The 16,158-nt window shown below is 44.9% G+C and overlaps 1 protein-coding gene across 3 annotated transcripts in view; it reads left to right on the top strand.

The window, feature by feature from the left end:
- The first annotated feature begins 358 nt into the window (after positions 1-358).
- ERAP1 (endoplasmic reticulum aminopeptidase 1) overlaps positions 359-16,158 on the top strand; it is a 39,214-nt gene continuing 23,414 nt past the window's right edge. The window contains exons 1-7 of one of the 3 annotated variants that reach the window (XM_059175518.1): positions 359-444; positions 5,378-5,921; positions 8,539-8,677; positions 11,313-11,447; positions 14,252-14,372; positions 15,123-15,277; positions 15,608-15,721. In XM_059175518.1, coding sequence (XP_059031501.1) covers positions 5,395-5,921; positions 8,539-8,677; positions 11,313-11,447; positions 14,252-14,372; positions 15,123-15,277; positions 15,608-15,721 — 1,191 coding nt within the window. In that variant the 5' untranslated portion in view covers positions 359-444; positions 5,378-5,394. The remainder of the gene's footprint in view (positions 445-5,377; positions 5,922-8,538; positions 8,678-11,312; positions 11,448-14,251; positions 14,373-15,122; positions 15,278-15,607; positions 15,722-16,158) is intronic. The other 2 variants (XM_059175520.1, XM_059175519.1) reach the window with 2 other exon arrangements.

Genomic DNA, 16,158 nt, shown 5'->3' with positions numbered 1-16,158 from the left:
GCTGGAGTCCAGCCTGGGTCACTTTCCGCAGCACCCACCCCTTCTTAAAGTTCTCTAAGCCCTCGCTGCGCCGGAGAGTAACCGTCGAAAACTACAGCCGCAAAGACACACTCAGAATGGTCTGCGTTCGGGCAGGAGTGCTCCTCCCCACCGATGCCCCCTGTACTGCAACGCGGCCGTTTCCCTTGCGCGCAGCACGCATTTGCGAATTCCCGTCCGGGGTCCCGCGGCCTCCTTCGCGCGCCCCCACGGCTAGCTTTCTCCTTCCCCAGCTCCCGCCTCCGCCGGGGGTTCTCCGGCGCCCGTCAGGAGCGCCCCGGCCGACGCGCACCAGGCGCGCTCGCGCCGCTGCCCGGGCTCCGCTTTCACTTTCTGTTCCGGGGTAGCGGAGGCCGGCGGCAGCGGCGCGAGGGCGAGCTGGTCGCGTCGCGGATCACCCCCCAGGTACAGCGCGCAGGTCCCCAAGGCACCCCTCGGGGAGCGGTCGCGGGGCTGGAGAAAGGCTTTCCGGGCAACCTCCGGATGCCCGCCGGGGAGGCCCGAAGACTCCTGGCGCGCGGCGGAGGAGAGCGAGGCCGGGGGACGCCGGGCCGGGGAGAGTCGTGGGACCGGGGCCCGGGTCCGCGGGGAGGCGCTGTGTTGGGCGACCAGCCTAGCCTTGCTCGGGTCCTTCTCGGGCGGGAGAACGCGGGGGGCTCAGGGCCAGTGCGCCTGTTCCGCGCGTTCTCGCGGCCGCACCGCTTCCCGACTCGCGGGAGCCTCCCTGCGGTGCACGCCTCGCCGCTGGGCTCCTGCCAGCCTCCGGATCCCCCCCCGCCTCGCGAGTGGCGCCAAATGGAGGGGGCGGGGAGGACGGCGCGTTCGGCTGAGAAGGGTACCTTGGGGATAGCTGGCAGAGAAGCGAACGTGGCTTGGCATTAACTTCTGGTTGGGCGTGTTGAAGGATCGGAGTCCATGAAATGTCCCCAAGATCAGTTCTTTCCTTGCTTCTCCTGTACTTACTCCCAGCAATCGTCTTCCCTTCACTCTGGCTCTAGCTGAGTTTTATTCAGATAAAGTTCTACTGTTGGAGCAGACTACAGTTTCCTCTCTGGGTGCCTTATTTGCCAGGGGGGCCTGCAAGTTCATTTCATGGAAGGAGAAGAGCAGCCCCTTCCTTGCCATTTTCCTGGAGGTTCTTTGTGTAGGTCGGGTTCGGTAAGAAGAGCTCAGTTTCCTGGCAGAGGGTCAGAGTATCATCTGCTCTCAACTCAGGAGGAAAAACAAGAACAAAAACCTTTAAAAAGTTGGCCAGTGCTTTGCTTTTCCCAAGGATTTGGAATTGTGCTGGTACCATAGCCCATTTTCAGGTGGGCCTAAAGGAAAAAAATTCTAATTGGTTAAAAAAGAATATTCAAGTTAATTCAGCATTTTTTGTTTGTTAGCCAGCAGTGACGAACTATTACAATGCCTGTTAATTTCATCATTCAGAACATTTTGGGAGAAAGTCCCTTACCTGTTGGTGGTAGATTCCACATTGAGGAGTGTTCCAATAAAGGGAAGGCTGAGCTAATCCAGGATCTGTTGCCTCTGCCTCCTTCGTGCCTGAGAAAAGTCATAATCACCCAAGGCGGGCTAAGTAAATTTCCTAAAGTAACTTGAACTCTTCCTGGCGGTGAAGTTAGGAACTCTGTTACCACCACCTTGACTGGAAGAGATGCTTTATTTAGTAAAATCAGATGCCAAAGGCAGGTACTTTTTAAAACTGTAAAGAAATGCAGTAAAGGACAGGAACCTCCTTGAAAACTTCTTTTTTTTAATCTCTGTGCCCTAAACACGTGTATTCATCTGTCTGCTGGTATTTTTCCTTGGATATCTCAGAGATATCACAAACATTTAAAAAATGAACCGTCAATGCCTTCTCCTCCCTTTTAGAACTCTCCCACCTCTGGTCTTCTTCTCGGAAAATGGCACCTAGGACTGCACAGATGCTCATTCTAGAAACCTGGCAGCCTTTCTGATGTGTTTCTTCAGTCACCCTGCACTTTCAGTCCACCCCAAATGTAGATGCCTGAGTGCATCCATCCGTCTGTCTCTCCCCTCTCCTACTCCCTCCCACTCTCAGAGTACAAGCCACTAGTTTACTTTGTCCAGACTCCTTTCTAACTGGTTTCTTGGCCACCCCCCAACTCCTTTCTTGAGCCATGTGTAGTTTCTTAAGTGTGAACTGCATCCTAGGACCTTCTAGTTTGACACCCAGTACTACTCATTGCACTTGGGCTGGGAGCCCAATTCCTTAACAAGCCTACAGCGGAGTGGTGGTCTGGACCCCATCTTCCCCTCCAGAGGCGTCTTTCTGCTCTATGCTGTGCCTCAGCTTCCCCATCCCTCATAACCAGGCCTCTCTACTGCCTCTGTGCCTACAAATACGCTTGCTATCCCTTCTGTCTGAAAACTACCTTCTTTTCTTAGCTAATTTGAATTTGTTCTTTAAATCTCAGCTAAAATATCCTCCACGAGCCCCCATTGGAAATCGCTCGGACTTTTACTCTCTTTCAAGAGGTGTGTGTGTTTTAACCACCCTAATTGCGGTTAAAAATTCCTCCCCACCCTGAGCCCCATAAGCAGTCTGAGGTTACAAACTTATATTGCTAGTGTCCAGCCAGATCCCAGGCCCATAACAGGTCCTCAGTAAATATTTGTGGAATGAATGATTGAGAATATTTTAACTCAGTCTTTACAACATGCTGTGACAGAAGTATTATTTTCTCAGTTACCCATGAAGAGAACGAAACCGGGATTAAATAACCTGTCCAAGGTCACATAGTTTGTGGCGGAACAAGAAAGCAAAACCAGGTTTTCTTTTCTGACTGTAAGTGTAATATGTATTACATATCAGTATAAGTCTTCTGACATTTATGCCATACACGTTACATGTTCCATCGTGGTTTCCTGGCATTCTGTCCTCTTTTGAGACACAGCCATGTTCCCTTTGACTCTGTCTCCTCATGGACTCAACCTTGCAAAGCCTTGGACATGGGTCCCACTGCCAACTCCTTTAGCTGCCTGTAGGCCTGGCTGTCAGCTCAGAACCAGCTGGAATTTTTAGATTTCCTCCTGGACTTTTGGGAACACTTGGGGACTTCTGGGGTCCTCCCGTGCCTGAACCTACCACCTTCATGGTGTTCCCTACCTTCTTGGGGGCCTGGGCTGCACCCACAAAGCCACTACCATCAGAAATTCAAAATGGAAGTCTCACGCAAGTTCCCTTTATTTCTCATGTCCCAGCTTCAAGGGAAATCCATCGTTTTGCCTCTGCCCTAGAATTCTGCCTGAGGAAGTAAAAGGGGGGACCCTTTACGATTTTGATGTTTATACTTCATACGTCTTCAGATCGCTCAGTTCTCCATGGCCAGAAGCATCCTCTAGTTGGTTCCTACACATACATACAAAAAGAAGAAGCACATAAAAAACCTGTTCTCCCTGTTGAAACTTTAATTCTCTCTTCCCTTTCGTCTGGGTGAAGATTTTTGAACCGAGGTTATGGTGCCTCTGTACTTGACTGTCTCTACTGTAGTAGGTTCCTTTCTGTTTGCCTCCAGGTCTGCTCTGTGGGGAGGGGGATGTAGGCACCTTAAGCAGGGGAGCAGGATGGGGAGTGAGGGTTTGGGAGAGCACATCGGTTGTTACCTTGAAGTGGTATTCCTCCACATAGGGTTCAAGACCAGGATTTGGCAAGGATTGTCTAGAAGGTTCACAGATTGGCTTTCCAATAGAATCTCTGGGAAGATTTTTTAAAAATTCTGGTTCCCTGACCTCATCACCATAGATTTCAGTTTAACTATTCTAGACTGGGACCCAGGCCCCTGTCATTTTGAAAGCTTCCTTGGTGATGTTAATACGCAGCTAGAGTTGAGAACCACTGACATAGAGGTAGAATCCCGTGTACCACACTGTAGCAGTACTACTTTTCTCATCTGATCTAGATGTTCAGGAGCCCAAGGAGCTTGAGGGAATGGAGACCGCTTACCAGGACTCATCTAACAGATGCATCCTGGCAAACACCCATTCAAGAAGTGTCTTTGTCTAAGAGAGAGAAATGTTCAGTTCTCAGCCATGGTTGCCAACTCCCTTATAATTCACATTCCTTTTGTGTCCCCAGACCTTTAAAATAAAGTGTCTTTAATGCCCTCCCTTCATTTCCAAACCCAACCCATCCTTCCAAACCATGCTCCAGTGCTCTCTGTGCAGCAATGTCACTCTCTTCTCCCCCAGCAGTATCTGTCATTATCATTCTTAGAATGCTTCACACTTTCTCTGTTGCATTCTGCCATTTGTGTATGAATGCTTTCTGCCTTTCCAGATTTTGAAGTCCTTGACTGTGGGGTTTGTGTCTTGTGTATTATTATACCTCACACCTACACACAGGGAAGCAGGCTCCCTGCAGAGCAGAGAGCCCAATGGCAGAGGCTTTAACCCACTGAGCCACCCGTGTGCCCCCAAAATATCTTTGTTGGATGACTGTAAGAGGGTATCCAGGAGATTGTTATGTTTGACACAAACTATTGCTGTGAAAATCACCATAAACCCTTTAAGTCATCCCTGGCTAATACAGATTAGATGAACTGTTGGCATGATATTTGACAGATACTGCTGGTATTAAGGGTTACTGTTAATGGATACCTGCCCCCCCCACCCCCCTGCTACTCAGCATCTGTGTCTCCTACCTATGCTTCCTGTATGTGACAAATTCTCTATTTGGAAGCCTGGCGGGGAGCCAGACTGTCCTCTACTGACTGCAGCAGCTGTGAAATCCAGATTCTTGCTCTTCCCACCTCCCAGACTGGTGGTGTGATACCCTACCTTGCCTGAACAAAGTCCTGCGAAGCTGCAGGGGCAGTAGGGACCTCACATTGGCAGTGGCTGCGGCAGCATCCAGTAGCTGGTCCCTACACAGCAGGGCAGCTTCCTCCAAGGCCCAGGGTCGTGGGGCGTGGCCATCAGGTCAATCTCTCCGACATGGTTCTGGCTGTCCATGTTGGCCTCTTTCATGTGGCTGGCTTCCCAAGTGTCCTGACAAGTCTGTGACACTTTTGGAGAACTACTTAGCTCGTTCTGTTGCTTTCAACCAAGAACCCTGACAAATAGAGTTCTTTTAAACTTGGGGAGCCAAATGATACATTTTAATAGGTGTGAAGATTGTTGTTAACCAGTAACTTCTTTCTTGTGTGAATCAATAGCATAGGGAAGGTCATTTTACTTTCAGGTAAAGACCTAGAACTTTTGGAAGTTTGTATCAGTTAATCCTGGGTAGATACATTGTGAAATTTTGCTGTCTTGATAATATTTTAGTGACTCAATTTTTTTGGGGGGGTGCTTTTATATATTTTGCCGCTAGGTAGTTGGAGCAAGAAGATGTTATCTCTGTTCATCAGGTGGCCACCGGTGACCATGCCATTTCTACCATCCTCACTGTTGATTCTCTTAACTGTGTCAACTCCTTCGTGGTGTCAGAGCAGTGACACTTCATCTCCAAAAGCTAGCAATGGGACTCCATTCCCTTGGGAGAAAATGCGACTTCCTGAGCACATCACCCCAGTGCATTACGATCTCCTGATCCATGCAAATCTCACCACTCTGACTTTCGAGGGAACCACGGAAATAGAAATCACAGCCAGCCAGCCTACGAGTACCATCATCCTGCATAGTCACCTCCTGCAAATATCTAAGGCCACCCTCAAGAAGAGAGTCGGAGAGAGGCTGTCTGCAGAACCCTTGAGAGTCCTGGAGTACCCGCCTCACGAGCAAATCGCACTTCTGGCTCCCGAGCCTCTGGCTGTCGGACTCCTGTACACAGTTGTCATCGACTACTCTGGCAATCTTTCTGAGCATTTGAATGGATTTTATAAAAGCACCTACAGGACCAAGGAAGGGGAAGTGAGGTACTTCTTTCTATTTTTTTTTTTTTTTTAAACTCCAAGTGCTGCCCGTGCTATTTCATATGGATTATTTCTTAACACTCCCTTGATGGTTGAATGTTTTGATTTTGTGTTTCATTTATGTAGCTAAAAATAGCCCATAGATTCTTTTGTTTTTTGGATCTCATTTTTTTTTCATTCTGTTTTAATCAGTTTTCTTTCCTTCAGCTCTGCCAAAGTAACTATTTGTTTATTTGTTTAGAATTCTGATATATAATAAACATCTTTAATTCTCCTGGCCTAGGATAAGCTCCCTAGAGCTGCTATAATGAGGTACCATAGACTGGGTGGCTTAGAACAATAGAAATTTCTGCTCTTTCAGTTCTGGAGGCCAGCAGTCCAAATCCAGGGATCAGTAGGGCTAGGCTCTCTCTACATCTCTGCAAAGAGCCCTTCCTTCCCTCTTTCTAGTTTGTGGAGGCCACCGATTGTTGGCATTCCTTGGCTCCTACCGACATCTCTCTGGACTCTGCCTGTTATCATGTGGTCATTCCTCAAGTTTTCCTCTTCTTTTAAGGACACTAGTCTTACTAGACTAAGGTCCAACTTCATGGCCTCATCTTCATTTGATGACATCTGCGAAGACCCTTTTTCCAAAGTCATCTTCACAGATACAAGGGATTAAGACTTCCATGTATGTTTGGAGAACGCTATTAGAAGAAATTTTTTTTTTTTTCTTAGTTAAAGCTTTTTTAAGGACCCTCATCTGCCTTGCTTTTGTTCTGTTTTTAAGGAGGCAATCTATTTTGGGGGATTTTATGCTGAATTTTATTTATTATTTTTTAATGTGTTTATTTGAGAGAGAGAGAAGTGGAGCAGTGGAGGGGCAGAGGGAGATGGAGAAAGAGACTCCACACTGAGCAGGGAGCTGGGCCTGGGCCTCCTTCCCAGGACTCTGAGATCATGACCTGAGCCAAAAGCAGACCCTCAACCCACTAAGCCACCCAGGCACCCTTATGCTGTATTTTAAAATCAAATTTTAGGGACGCCTGGGTGGCTCAGTTGGTTAAGCTGCTGCCTTCAGTGGTCATAATCCCAAGGTCCTGGATCGAGTCCCGAATCGAATTCCTTGCTGAGCAGGGAGCCTGGTTCTCCCTCTGTCTGCCATTCTCCCTGCTTATGCTTATTCTTTCCTTCTCTCTCCCTCTTTCCCCGCTTCTCTCTCTACTCAAATAAATAAATAAAAATCTTAAAAATAAAGTAAAATTTTGTTAGTAGATTTAAAATTTTGTTAGTAGATTATACTCACTTTTTTCTTTTTTCTTTTCTTTTTTTTTTAATATTTTATTTATTTATTTGACAGACAGATCACAAGCAGGCAGAGAGGCAGGCAGAGGGGGATGGGGAAGCAGGCTCCCTACTGAGCAGAGAGCCTATGCGGGGCTCGATCCCAGGACCCTGAGATCATGACCTGAGCTGAAGGCAGAGACCTAACCCACTGAGCCACTCAGGTGCCCCTATACTCATTTATTTTTCTGATTCCATATTATTCTTTTGAGGTAAAAAAAGGTCAGATGCTACCCAAAATAATTTTTTAGAAAGTAAATTTTGTCCCTATCACAGCCCCTAAAAATAACTACTACTTTTATTTTAGGGATCATACTTCCAGACTTCTCTCTGGGTATGGATATACATTATATATATAATGGAGCTATATTTTCCATCTTATAAAGGATCTTATTTTAATATGTTGAGGAGATGTTCATGTGGATATCTATCACTGTATGTTATTTTAATGAGTTTATTAAATGTATGTGCTCTGATTTAACTCATACCCCATTGACAGAGATTAGGTTGTTTCCACCCTTTCAGCAACAGCAATATCTTTGTTAATTATTTCCTTAGAGTAAATTCCTTGACATAAAATTGCTAAGTTGAAGGGTTTACAGTCTTTTGATATCCCTTGCCATATTCCACATCTGTAGCCAATACCATATATGGGCAGTCTTTTTAGAGCCAAAAAGCCAATAGATATGTCCCTGTAACTTACAGTTCATTGATTATTAAGGAAATTGAGCAGGTTTTGATAAGTTTACTATTTGTAGGTTCTTCTTCAGCGAGTTGCCTGTTTATTACCTGTACCTGCTATCCCCCTTGGTTGCTGGCATAATGTTACTTCTTTTTTTTTTTTTAAAGATTTTATTTATTTATTTGGAAGACAGAGATCACAAGTAGGCAGAGAGACAGGCAGAGGGAGAGGAAGGGAAGCAGGCTCCCTGCTGAGCAGAGAGCCCGATGTGGGGCTCGATCCCAGGACCCTGAAATCACGACCTGAGCCGAAGGCAGAGGCTTTAACCCACTGGGCTACCCAGGTGCCCCATGTTACTCATTTTTAAGTGTTCATCCTCTGTCAAGGCTATTAACCCTTTTTGTCAAATAGCTTTCAATCCTTTTTCCCAGTTTTTTTGTTTGCCTTTTTACTTAGTTTATGATAACTTTTGTTCTATGAAAGATTTTTTTTTTTTCAGTAGTGAAATCCATAATCTTATGGTATCTTTAGAAATTAAGAACCAAACACACATCTCTTTTAGAGTCCCTGGTGCTTTATGCTGTACTTTTATTTCACTCCCCATAATTTTAGAGTACTGGCATCAACGCACTTTGAACCCACTGCAGCCAGAATGGCCTTTCCCTGCTTTGATGAACCTGCCTTCAAAGCGAATTTTTCAGTCAAGATCAGAAGGGAGCCAAGACACCTCGCCATCTCCAATATGCCACTGGTGAGTCAGAATGCCTGTGTGTCTGCTCACAGGAAAACTCTGTCAACATACTGTCACTTGCATTACCCCAGGGACAGTTAATATTCAGGTCACCTGGGTTTTTTGTTTTCTTGTGTGACAGCTAACTTTTCTTTCTTCATTTCCAACCCGTGCTTTTGTTTCAGGCAATAATTTTTCTGTAGTCAGAGAAAAAAAATTGTCCCTAAAAATATGGAGGATTTCTGTCCAAGAGGCATTCCAAGTCCCTGGTATGGCAGGAGAGACACTGTAAGGGACTCATGTCTGGTTTAAATGAGAGTGCCCTTCCCAAAGCACTTTCCCCCTCCTCTTCTCAAATGATCTTATCAAGGACACACTTGGTCACATAAGGCTATATTTCTAGTATATAGTTCTCTATAATTTCTATATAGGATATACCGATAGTAACCATATGATTTGTAACTATCTATGAAATTGGCGAACAGAAAAAAAGTAATCTTATCTGAATATTACGATACAGAAGGTAAGTAGTGATAGATAGTTGAGTTCCCTTTAAAGAGACCATCATCCTCCAATTCCAAAGCAAACGTGGACAGCGTCCCATCTGATTTTCAAAAGTGGTGAGAAAACGCCCGTGCTGAATGAATGTAACTACTCAGTACGAGCCATGGAGCGATGATTCTAGCAGCTTAGAACAACTCATCCACTGAGCTCTCAGCCTGCCACAGCTGTGGATCATCTCGTGAAACACACAGCCTGTGTTCAGGGAGCTCGCTGTGGATGAGACTCAGGTGGAAGACACTTTGCCCAGAGTCTTAAAGGGTGTCCCAGCTCAACCCTGTGATCACACCAGAGAGGCCGAATTTTAGTGTGGGGCTCTGAGAGCCACAGCCAGCCTCTAGGACAGTAGCTTGCAACACTTAAAACTCTACAGACCACCAGCCATCTCCCCCAACACCCACCCCCCAGCACTGAATCCCTTAAAAATCCCTTCTGCAAATAAGATTCTCCCAGGCCCCCCTAAGAAGGCCATGCTCTTTGAAAAGTGCTCTTCAGCAAATCTCTACCAGCTAAGAACTTCTGTCTACTCCACCCACATTTGTAGGTGAAGAAAACAAGAAACAGTTATGTTGTTCTCCTGATAGAAATTTGAGATCGAGAACATGCCTGTTCCAATTATCCTTCCATTCCTCAATAGTACAACATTGCTCCCAGGTTTGTGAGTTCTCTAATTAGAGAATCAATCACAGCTTTGGGAGAATAAAGACCAGGGGAGGATGAAATCAAGGGGGAGACTGATGACCAAAGAACACCGATAGAGAAACTCATAGGTTTGCAGGGTGAAGGCTGGGAGCTCCTAAGACTTCACAAAGATTACCATGGATATCCAGGACCCGTTTGTTTGGGAAAGGGAAGTCTCTAATGTGATCTGGCTGGCCTCTTGGACAGGAAGGCCCACCCATCGGCAGAAATCTTACAGGACCAGCCTGAAGTCAGGCTGCCGACCCAGAGTTCAGGGAAGGACAGTGGAGTCTCCAGCTATCTCTTCGGCGACTGGAAAAGCAAAAGTGAATTGAAGTGTATGGGCAGCAGGCAGGATTTCATCCCATTTAAAGCTGAATTAATCAGCTTCCTTTCCTAGTAAATAGTGTATTTTCATTCATTCAGGAATGAAAATTTTGGTTAGGGGTGGGTAGAAGGCACTTGAAAAGGTAAGTTGGAGTTTTTCAAGAGTAAACCTAGGTCGGCTCTCAGAGTCAAGGGAGCACAGAGTGACCAGCAGACACCAGAACCGGTGGGGGTGGTGGGTATTACGAAGAAGGAGGAGGTCACAGAGATGGAGGTGGAAATAAGATTCCAGGGAAGATGTGTTAACGTGTTCATATGGAATTGGCAGGCTCCTTCTTCTCTTGCTCTCCTCTCCCGGGCCCTGTCCCAGCCCAGTGCTTGGTGTTTCCTGACATATTAGACTTTCCTTTTGGGGAGCACACCGCTGAGACTGTCCCTCCACCACCCCCACCGCACTACGAGGCGTCTCCTGGATTTCACCTAAAGCAGATTCCAGTGAAGCAAATCCGAGTTTGGAGGAAGCTTGGCCATGTGAGGCCCAGGCATGGGTTACTTTCAATTTTGTAGGAAAATAGAAGCTCTTTTTAAAGTTGTACATGGTTACATGTTTTCCCACTGTAGAAACCAAACTAGACAGTGCGTTTCTAGATAATTCTTATACCTGTATTTAAGGTCTACTTCTTGGCAAAACCAACAATCTCAGTTTTGCTTCCTCCCATTCGTATTATCAATCCTCATGAACCAAATATGGGCCAGTTTGCAACTATCTGGGGCACTGAAAATATAGTGCCGATAGTGGCACAACTCTGTGACCATAATAAAAAAAACACACAACTGTATACTTTGAAACAGTGAATTTTATGATATGTGAATTATATCTCATTAAAATTTGAGTAGAATGGCCTTAATCTCAAAATTACAATCAGATATTAGAAAGAGAAATTTTAAAATAATTATACAAATGTTATAATATATAATGCTATATATTCTGAATATTATGTCTGGTGGCTAGGAAATTTCTCTTTATAGATATTTTCAATGTATTGATAATTGGATTATATGATGGTTTCAGTTATTGTGATTTTAGGTTAAATCTGTGGCTATTGCTGAAGGACTCCTAGAAGACCATTTTGATGTCACTGTGAAGATGAGCACCTACCTGGTGGCCTTCATTATTTCAGATTTTAAGTCTATTAGCAAGATGACCAAGAGTGGAGTTAAGGTGAGCCCTAGGATTGTCAGATTGTCACACAGGGTGACCAAGTTGTCCTTGCCTGCCTGAGACTGTCTTGGTTTTAAAACTGGAAGTCCCACACCTCTGAATCTTGGGCAAAAACCGGGGTGGTTGGCATCTTCTTGTCACAGATGCTGGTATTTACAATGAGGTTCTTATCACAAAAACGTGGAGAGGCTTGGCCTGGCCTGGGTCATGGTCCTGGCTCCACCATTAACTGGTTTTCTGACCTTGACCATGCTCCCTTTGGAACCTAGTTTATGCTTTTCCAAAATACGTAAGTTGGACTAGATCTTGCAGGGGTTTCTGAAGTTGTTTCTGGCTATCACTTTCTGCTGTTGGGAAGTAAATGTCATTGACCATCTGAACAGATTCTGGCTTTGAGAAGGAAGTAAAATAGAATAGTCGGCTTAAAGTATTACATGGCTCTGGGGAGAACATTTGTGCCAGCGAATACTGGAATACTAAAGAGAATATCTTGTCTCAAGGACCACTTGCCCCTTTTCTGGGTACCATTGTGTAGTGAACAACCTGTTCAACTGTACAAACAATGCAAACAATTTTCTTTTCTGGAAGGGAGGGCTTTGATTTGAGGATACCTCATTTATTGGTGCTGGTTTTCACTGAGGCCTGAACAGGCAGGACTTCTCTGGTGAATAATCTTTTGTTGCCCTAGTGGTTCTTATTCTTGTAAGAACTGCTTACCTGGAGATTTGAAGGTGATGCTTGAGACTTGGATTTAAGGATCGATCTAAATTCAGCAGGGAAACTATCAGGAAAAACACTCACCCACTGAATTGCCTACTCTGGGAAGTCCTTTATGAAAGATTTTTTTTTTTTTTTTAATAATGTCTCTTTCATGCCGTGATACTGTGATTTAGGATAAGAAATATATATGTGTGGTCTTTGTCCTAGTCCCTAGCATGGAGCTCTTAAAACTAGGAATTTTCTGCTACCAGCTAGAAAGGTGTCTCTAGTTAGGTTAATGAGATGACTTGTGGGAAGCACATAGGTAACCTAAATGGGGGAGGGTTTTGGTTGCCAGAGAACCAGCCATGTGATTGGAGGGTTGGAACTTTCAGTCCTGCCCCCTTGACTTCCAGGGAGTGGAGAAGGGCTGGCGTTTGAGTTTAGTTACCAAGGGCTGATGACCTTAGCAGTCATGCCTGTGTAATGAAGCTGCCATAAAAACCGCAGAGGACATTTCAAAGAGTTTCTGGGTCAGTGCGAGTGTGGAGATTCAGAGGGAGCGGACTACCTGGAGATGGCACGGCAGCTCTTTGCCTTTTTGTATACCTTGTCCTGTGCAGTTGTTCCATCTAGCTGTTCCTGAGTCATGTCCTTTTATACTGAGTAAAAGCTTTCTCTCATTTTGTGAGCTGCTCTTGCAAATTAATCACACCTAAAGAGGTGGTCGTTGCACCTTCCAAACGAGAGCCTGTTGGTCAGAAGCACAGGATGGTAGCCTGGACTTGTATTGTCCACTGAAGTGGAAGTGGGGGCAGTTTTGTAAGACTCGGCCTTTATGTTGTGGGATCTGGTGCTCTCTCTGGGTCGTGTTGGAATCAAGTTGAATTGTGGGGACACCCAGGCGGCATTGCAGAACGGCTCAGAGGTGTGGGGTTAGCCCACACACACATTAGAATTGGGGCCCAGAAGTCCTTTTACATATTCGTATTTTCAGGCCTTTTATTTCTTTGAACACATTAAATGTACATTTTATATTCTAGTAACAGTCCTGCCTGAAGTCTTTGTGTGTCTGGTTCTGTGGCTTTTTGTTTCTGCTGGTTCTTGCTTATGGTGTCTAGTTCCTTTGTGTATATTGAATTTACTGCCTGATTTGAAGGTGGATTCTTCCAGAGAGAATTTGTTTGCTCCTGTCAAGTGACTGGGAGCACTTATGGACCCATGAACTACTTTATTTCAAACTATTGGCTTCAGATTTTATTTTTATTTTTTAAAGATTTTATTCATTTATTTGAGAGAGAGAGAATGAGAGAGTGAGCATGAGAAGGGGGAGGGTCAGAGGGAGAAGCAGACTTCCTGCCAAGCAGGGAGCCCGATGTGGGACTCGATCCCGGGACTCCAGGATCACCCCCTGAGCCAAAGGCGGTCTCTTAACCAACTGAGCCACCACGTACCCCTGGCTTCCGATTTTTGAGCCACCTGGTTCGTGTGAGCCCAGCTGCTAACCAGCACGAAGATGAACTTTTACTGATTCTCTTAGGATTTCAGTCGACCTCCCCCATATAGTACGAAGACTTGAATAGGCATTTTTTTCTCCTTACAGTCTCCTTGCGGAAGGGGGAAGCTATTTTTAGTTTACCTTTACAGCAAGGGTGTGGTCCTTGAGGGTCCAGCTTTGTGCCTGGTACATCTTCTCTTGGGCTTCCCAGCCTGGGCAGGCTCTGAACTTGATCTCCTAGCCCCTGAGACCGTCAATGCTGGGAAAACTCCATCTGCATTAGGTTAGTGTCCTCGGGACAAAAGCTGTCTGCAGTCATCCACTGTCTACGGAGGGCCCTACCCTTACCTCGTTTTTGGCATCTAAGTTTTCTTTACTTTTCCACTATGTCATAAGAACATCTAAAAAGACATTTTTGTATATGTTACCCAGCATGTTGTAGTTTTCAGAAGGGGAGTTAATTAAAAACAGCACAAAGACAAGAACTAGAACTGCTACTTAATTGGCAACCATGTTGCAGAAGATGAAGGCTTTAATGTCCATCTTCCATACAGTTGTGGAGAGAAGCCATGAGAGCATTTGAAAAGCTAACTTTCTTTCTCTTCAGGTTTCCATATATGCTGCACCAGATAAGATACATCAGGCAGATTATGCCCTGGATACCGCAGTGACTCTTCTGGAATTTTACGAGGATTATTTCAGCATTCCGTATCCCTTACCCAAACAAGGTAAAGATTTTGCACAGTTTTTGCAAATGGTGGCATTGAATGACGTCAGCTATGGATTATAGCCTCCTAATTGGTATTCCCGTGGTTATCTCAGTAGCCTTTCAGATCCTTAAACTCTGGCAGGTGTCAGCCATCAGGTTGATCCTTCTGAGCCCTAATCTCTACAGTAAGTTTCTAATTAGAGCAGAAGCAGATCTTGATTAGGTTCTGAGGCACATGTCATGGTCATTTTATCTTCTGACTTGAAAGATAAACCCGACTAAATTAGTGGGCAGAGAGTGAAAGGCAGAAGCTGTATTTCTTTTCTCTTTTTTTTTCCCCCCCAGGATTGGCACATACTTGGGAGGAATACAGAGGGTGCTCAATAAATTGTTCTTAACAAATTTATAGTGTAAGGAAAATCTGCATTTTCCTTCTTAAATGGGCTGTTAGGACCATCGTGTGTTAGAGATTTTAGGCAAACAGGAGCCTGGGATGTCCCAAGTCTAGTGGATTACTGAGGAATTTGTTAATATTCAATCCCCAAACTCATGGACAGACAGCTGGAAAGGGAGTCAGGAGGCCTGGGGCCCACATCTGACTTGGTCATACAGCAGCAGAGCAATTCAGTGAACCATGGAGCCTCTTTTTCTCAGTTGTGAAAGGTTCTTCCAGCCTAGAACAGGATTCCGAAAAACCAACCTGGCTTTTCTTAGGATCCCTACACCCATCGTTTAGAGGCTGGTAACAGATTTTTGTGTCCTTCCCGAGATCTTGCTGCTATTCCTGACTTTGAGAGTGGTGCTATGGAGAACTGGGGACTGACCACATACAGAGAATCGATTCTCTTGTTTGACCCTGAGACGTCTTCAGCATCAGATAAGCTTGGCATTACGATGACGGTGTCACATGAACTTGCCCACCAGGTACACAGTTAATCACGCTTTTAGAAATTGTGGTGAAACTACATTGCTTTTATGGGACAGAAGAGACTATTCACACTGACATATGAAATGGATCAATTATTTTCCTATGGAAAAAAGGCAAGTAAAAATGAAAACTCTTTAATGCGTTAGGTAGCGTGTTTTAAAATGAACATGGAAAGGTTTTTTACTCTGATAAAATATTCTGTGAATGTTGCCCGTATACCGGCATCGCACATGTGAACTCTTTCCTCCTGAATACCTCATGTTTACGGCTGTGTAGATAATCCGATCTCCCTAGAAATGTGTGAATATGTACTATTTTCCTTTTAGTGGTTTGGGAACCTCGTCACCATGGAATGGTGGAATGATCTTTGGTTAAATGAAGGATTTGCCAAGTTTATGGAGTTTGTGTCGGTCAGCGTGACTCATCCTGAACTGAAAGTTGTAAGTACTTACTTTTTAACAGGTTGATCTGTTTTATTCAGCACTGCTGGAAAATACTTACTGATCCTCAGTGATAGAACTCCTAGACCTATCAACTCCTTGATAGTTGAGATAGGAATCAGGTTCACTACCAGGCATGGTAGGGAACTTTAAAGGTATCACAAAGGCTTATTTCCAGACTGGTTTGCTTATTTCCAAATCTATGATTGTTAAGAAATGAAGTCAAATCTTACCCTCCTTTAATATCAAAGAAATAGAAGTAATGACACCCTATCTGTTGCATATCACTTCCTCGGCTTTCAGGTTGCTCACTGAAAGATTATCAAGTACAGATAACTGTTACTTCAGTAGGATACCACTTGTCAAATCAGATAGGATCCCATTTGCTTTAGGTAACTGCGGGTTTGTTTACATATAAGCCTGTACTCAGGAGTCTC

Source organism: Mustela lutreola, chromosome 5 (genome assembly GCF_030435805.1).
Source record: "Mustela lutreola isolate mMusLut2 chromosome 5, mMusLut2.pri, whole genome shotgun sequence".
In the NCBI taxonomy this organism is placed as follows: Eukaryota; Metazoa; Chordata; class Mammalia; order Carnivora; family Mustelidae; genus Mustela; species Mustela lutreola.
This window is presented reverse-complemented; position numbering and strand designations above follow the sequence as displayed.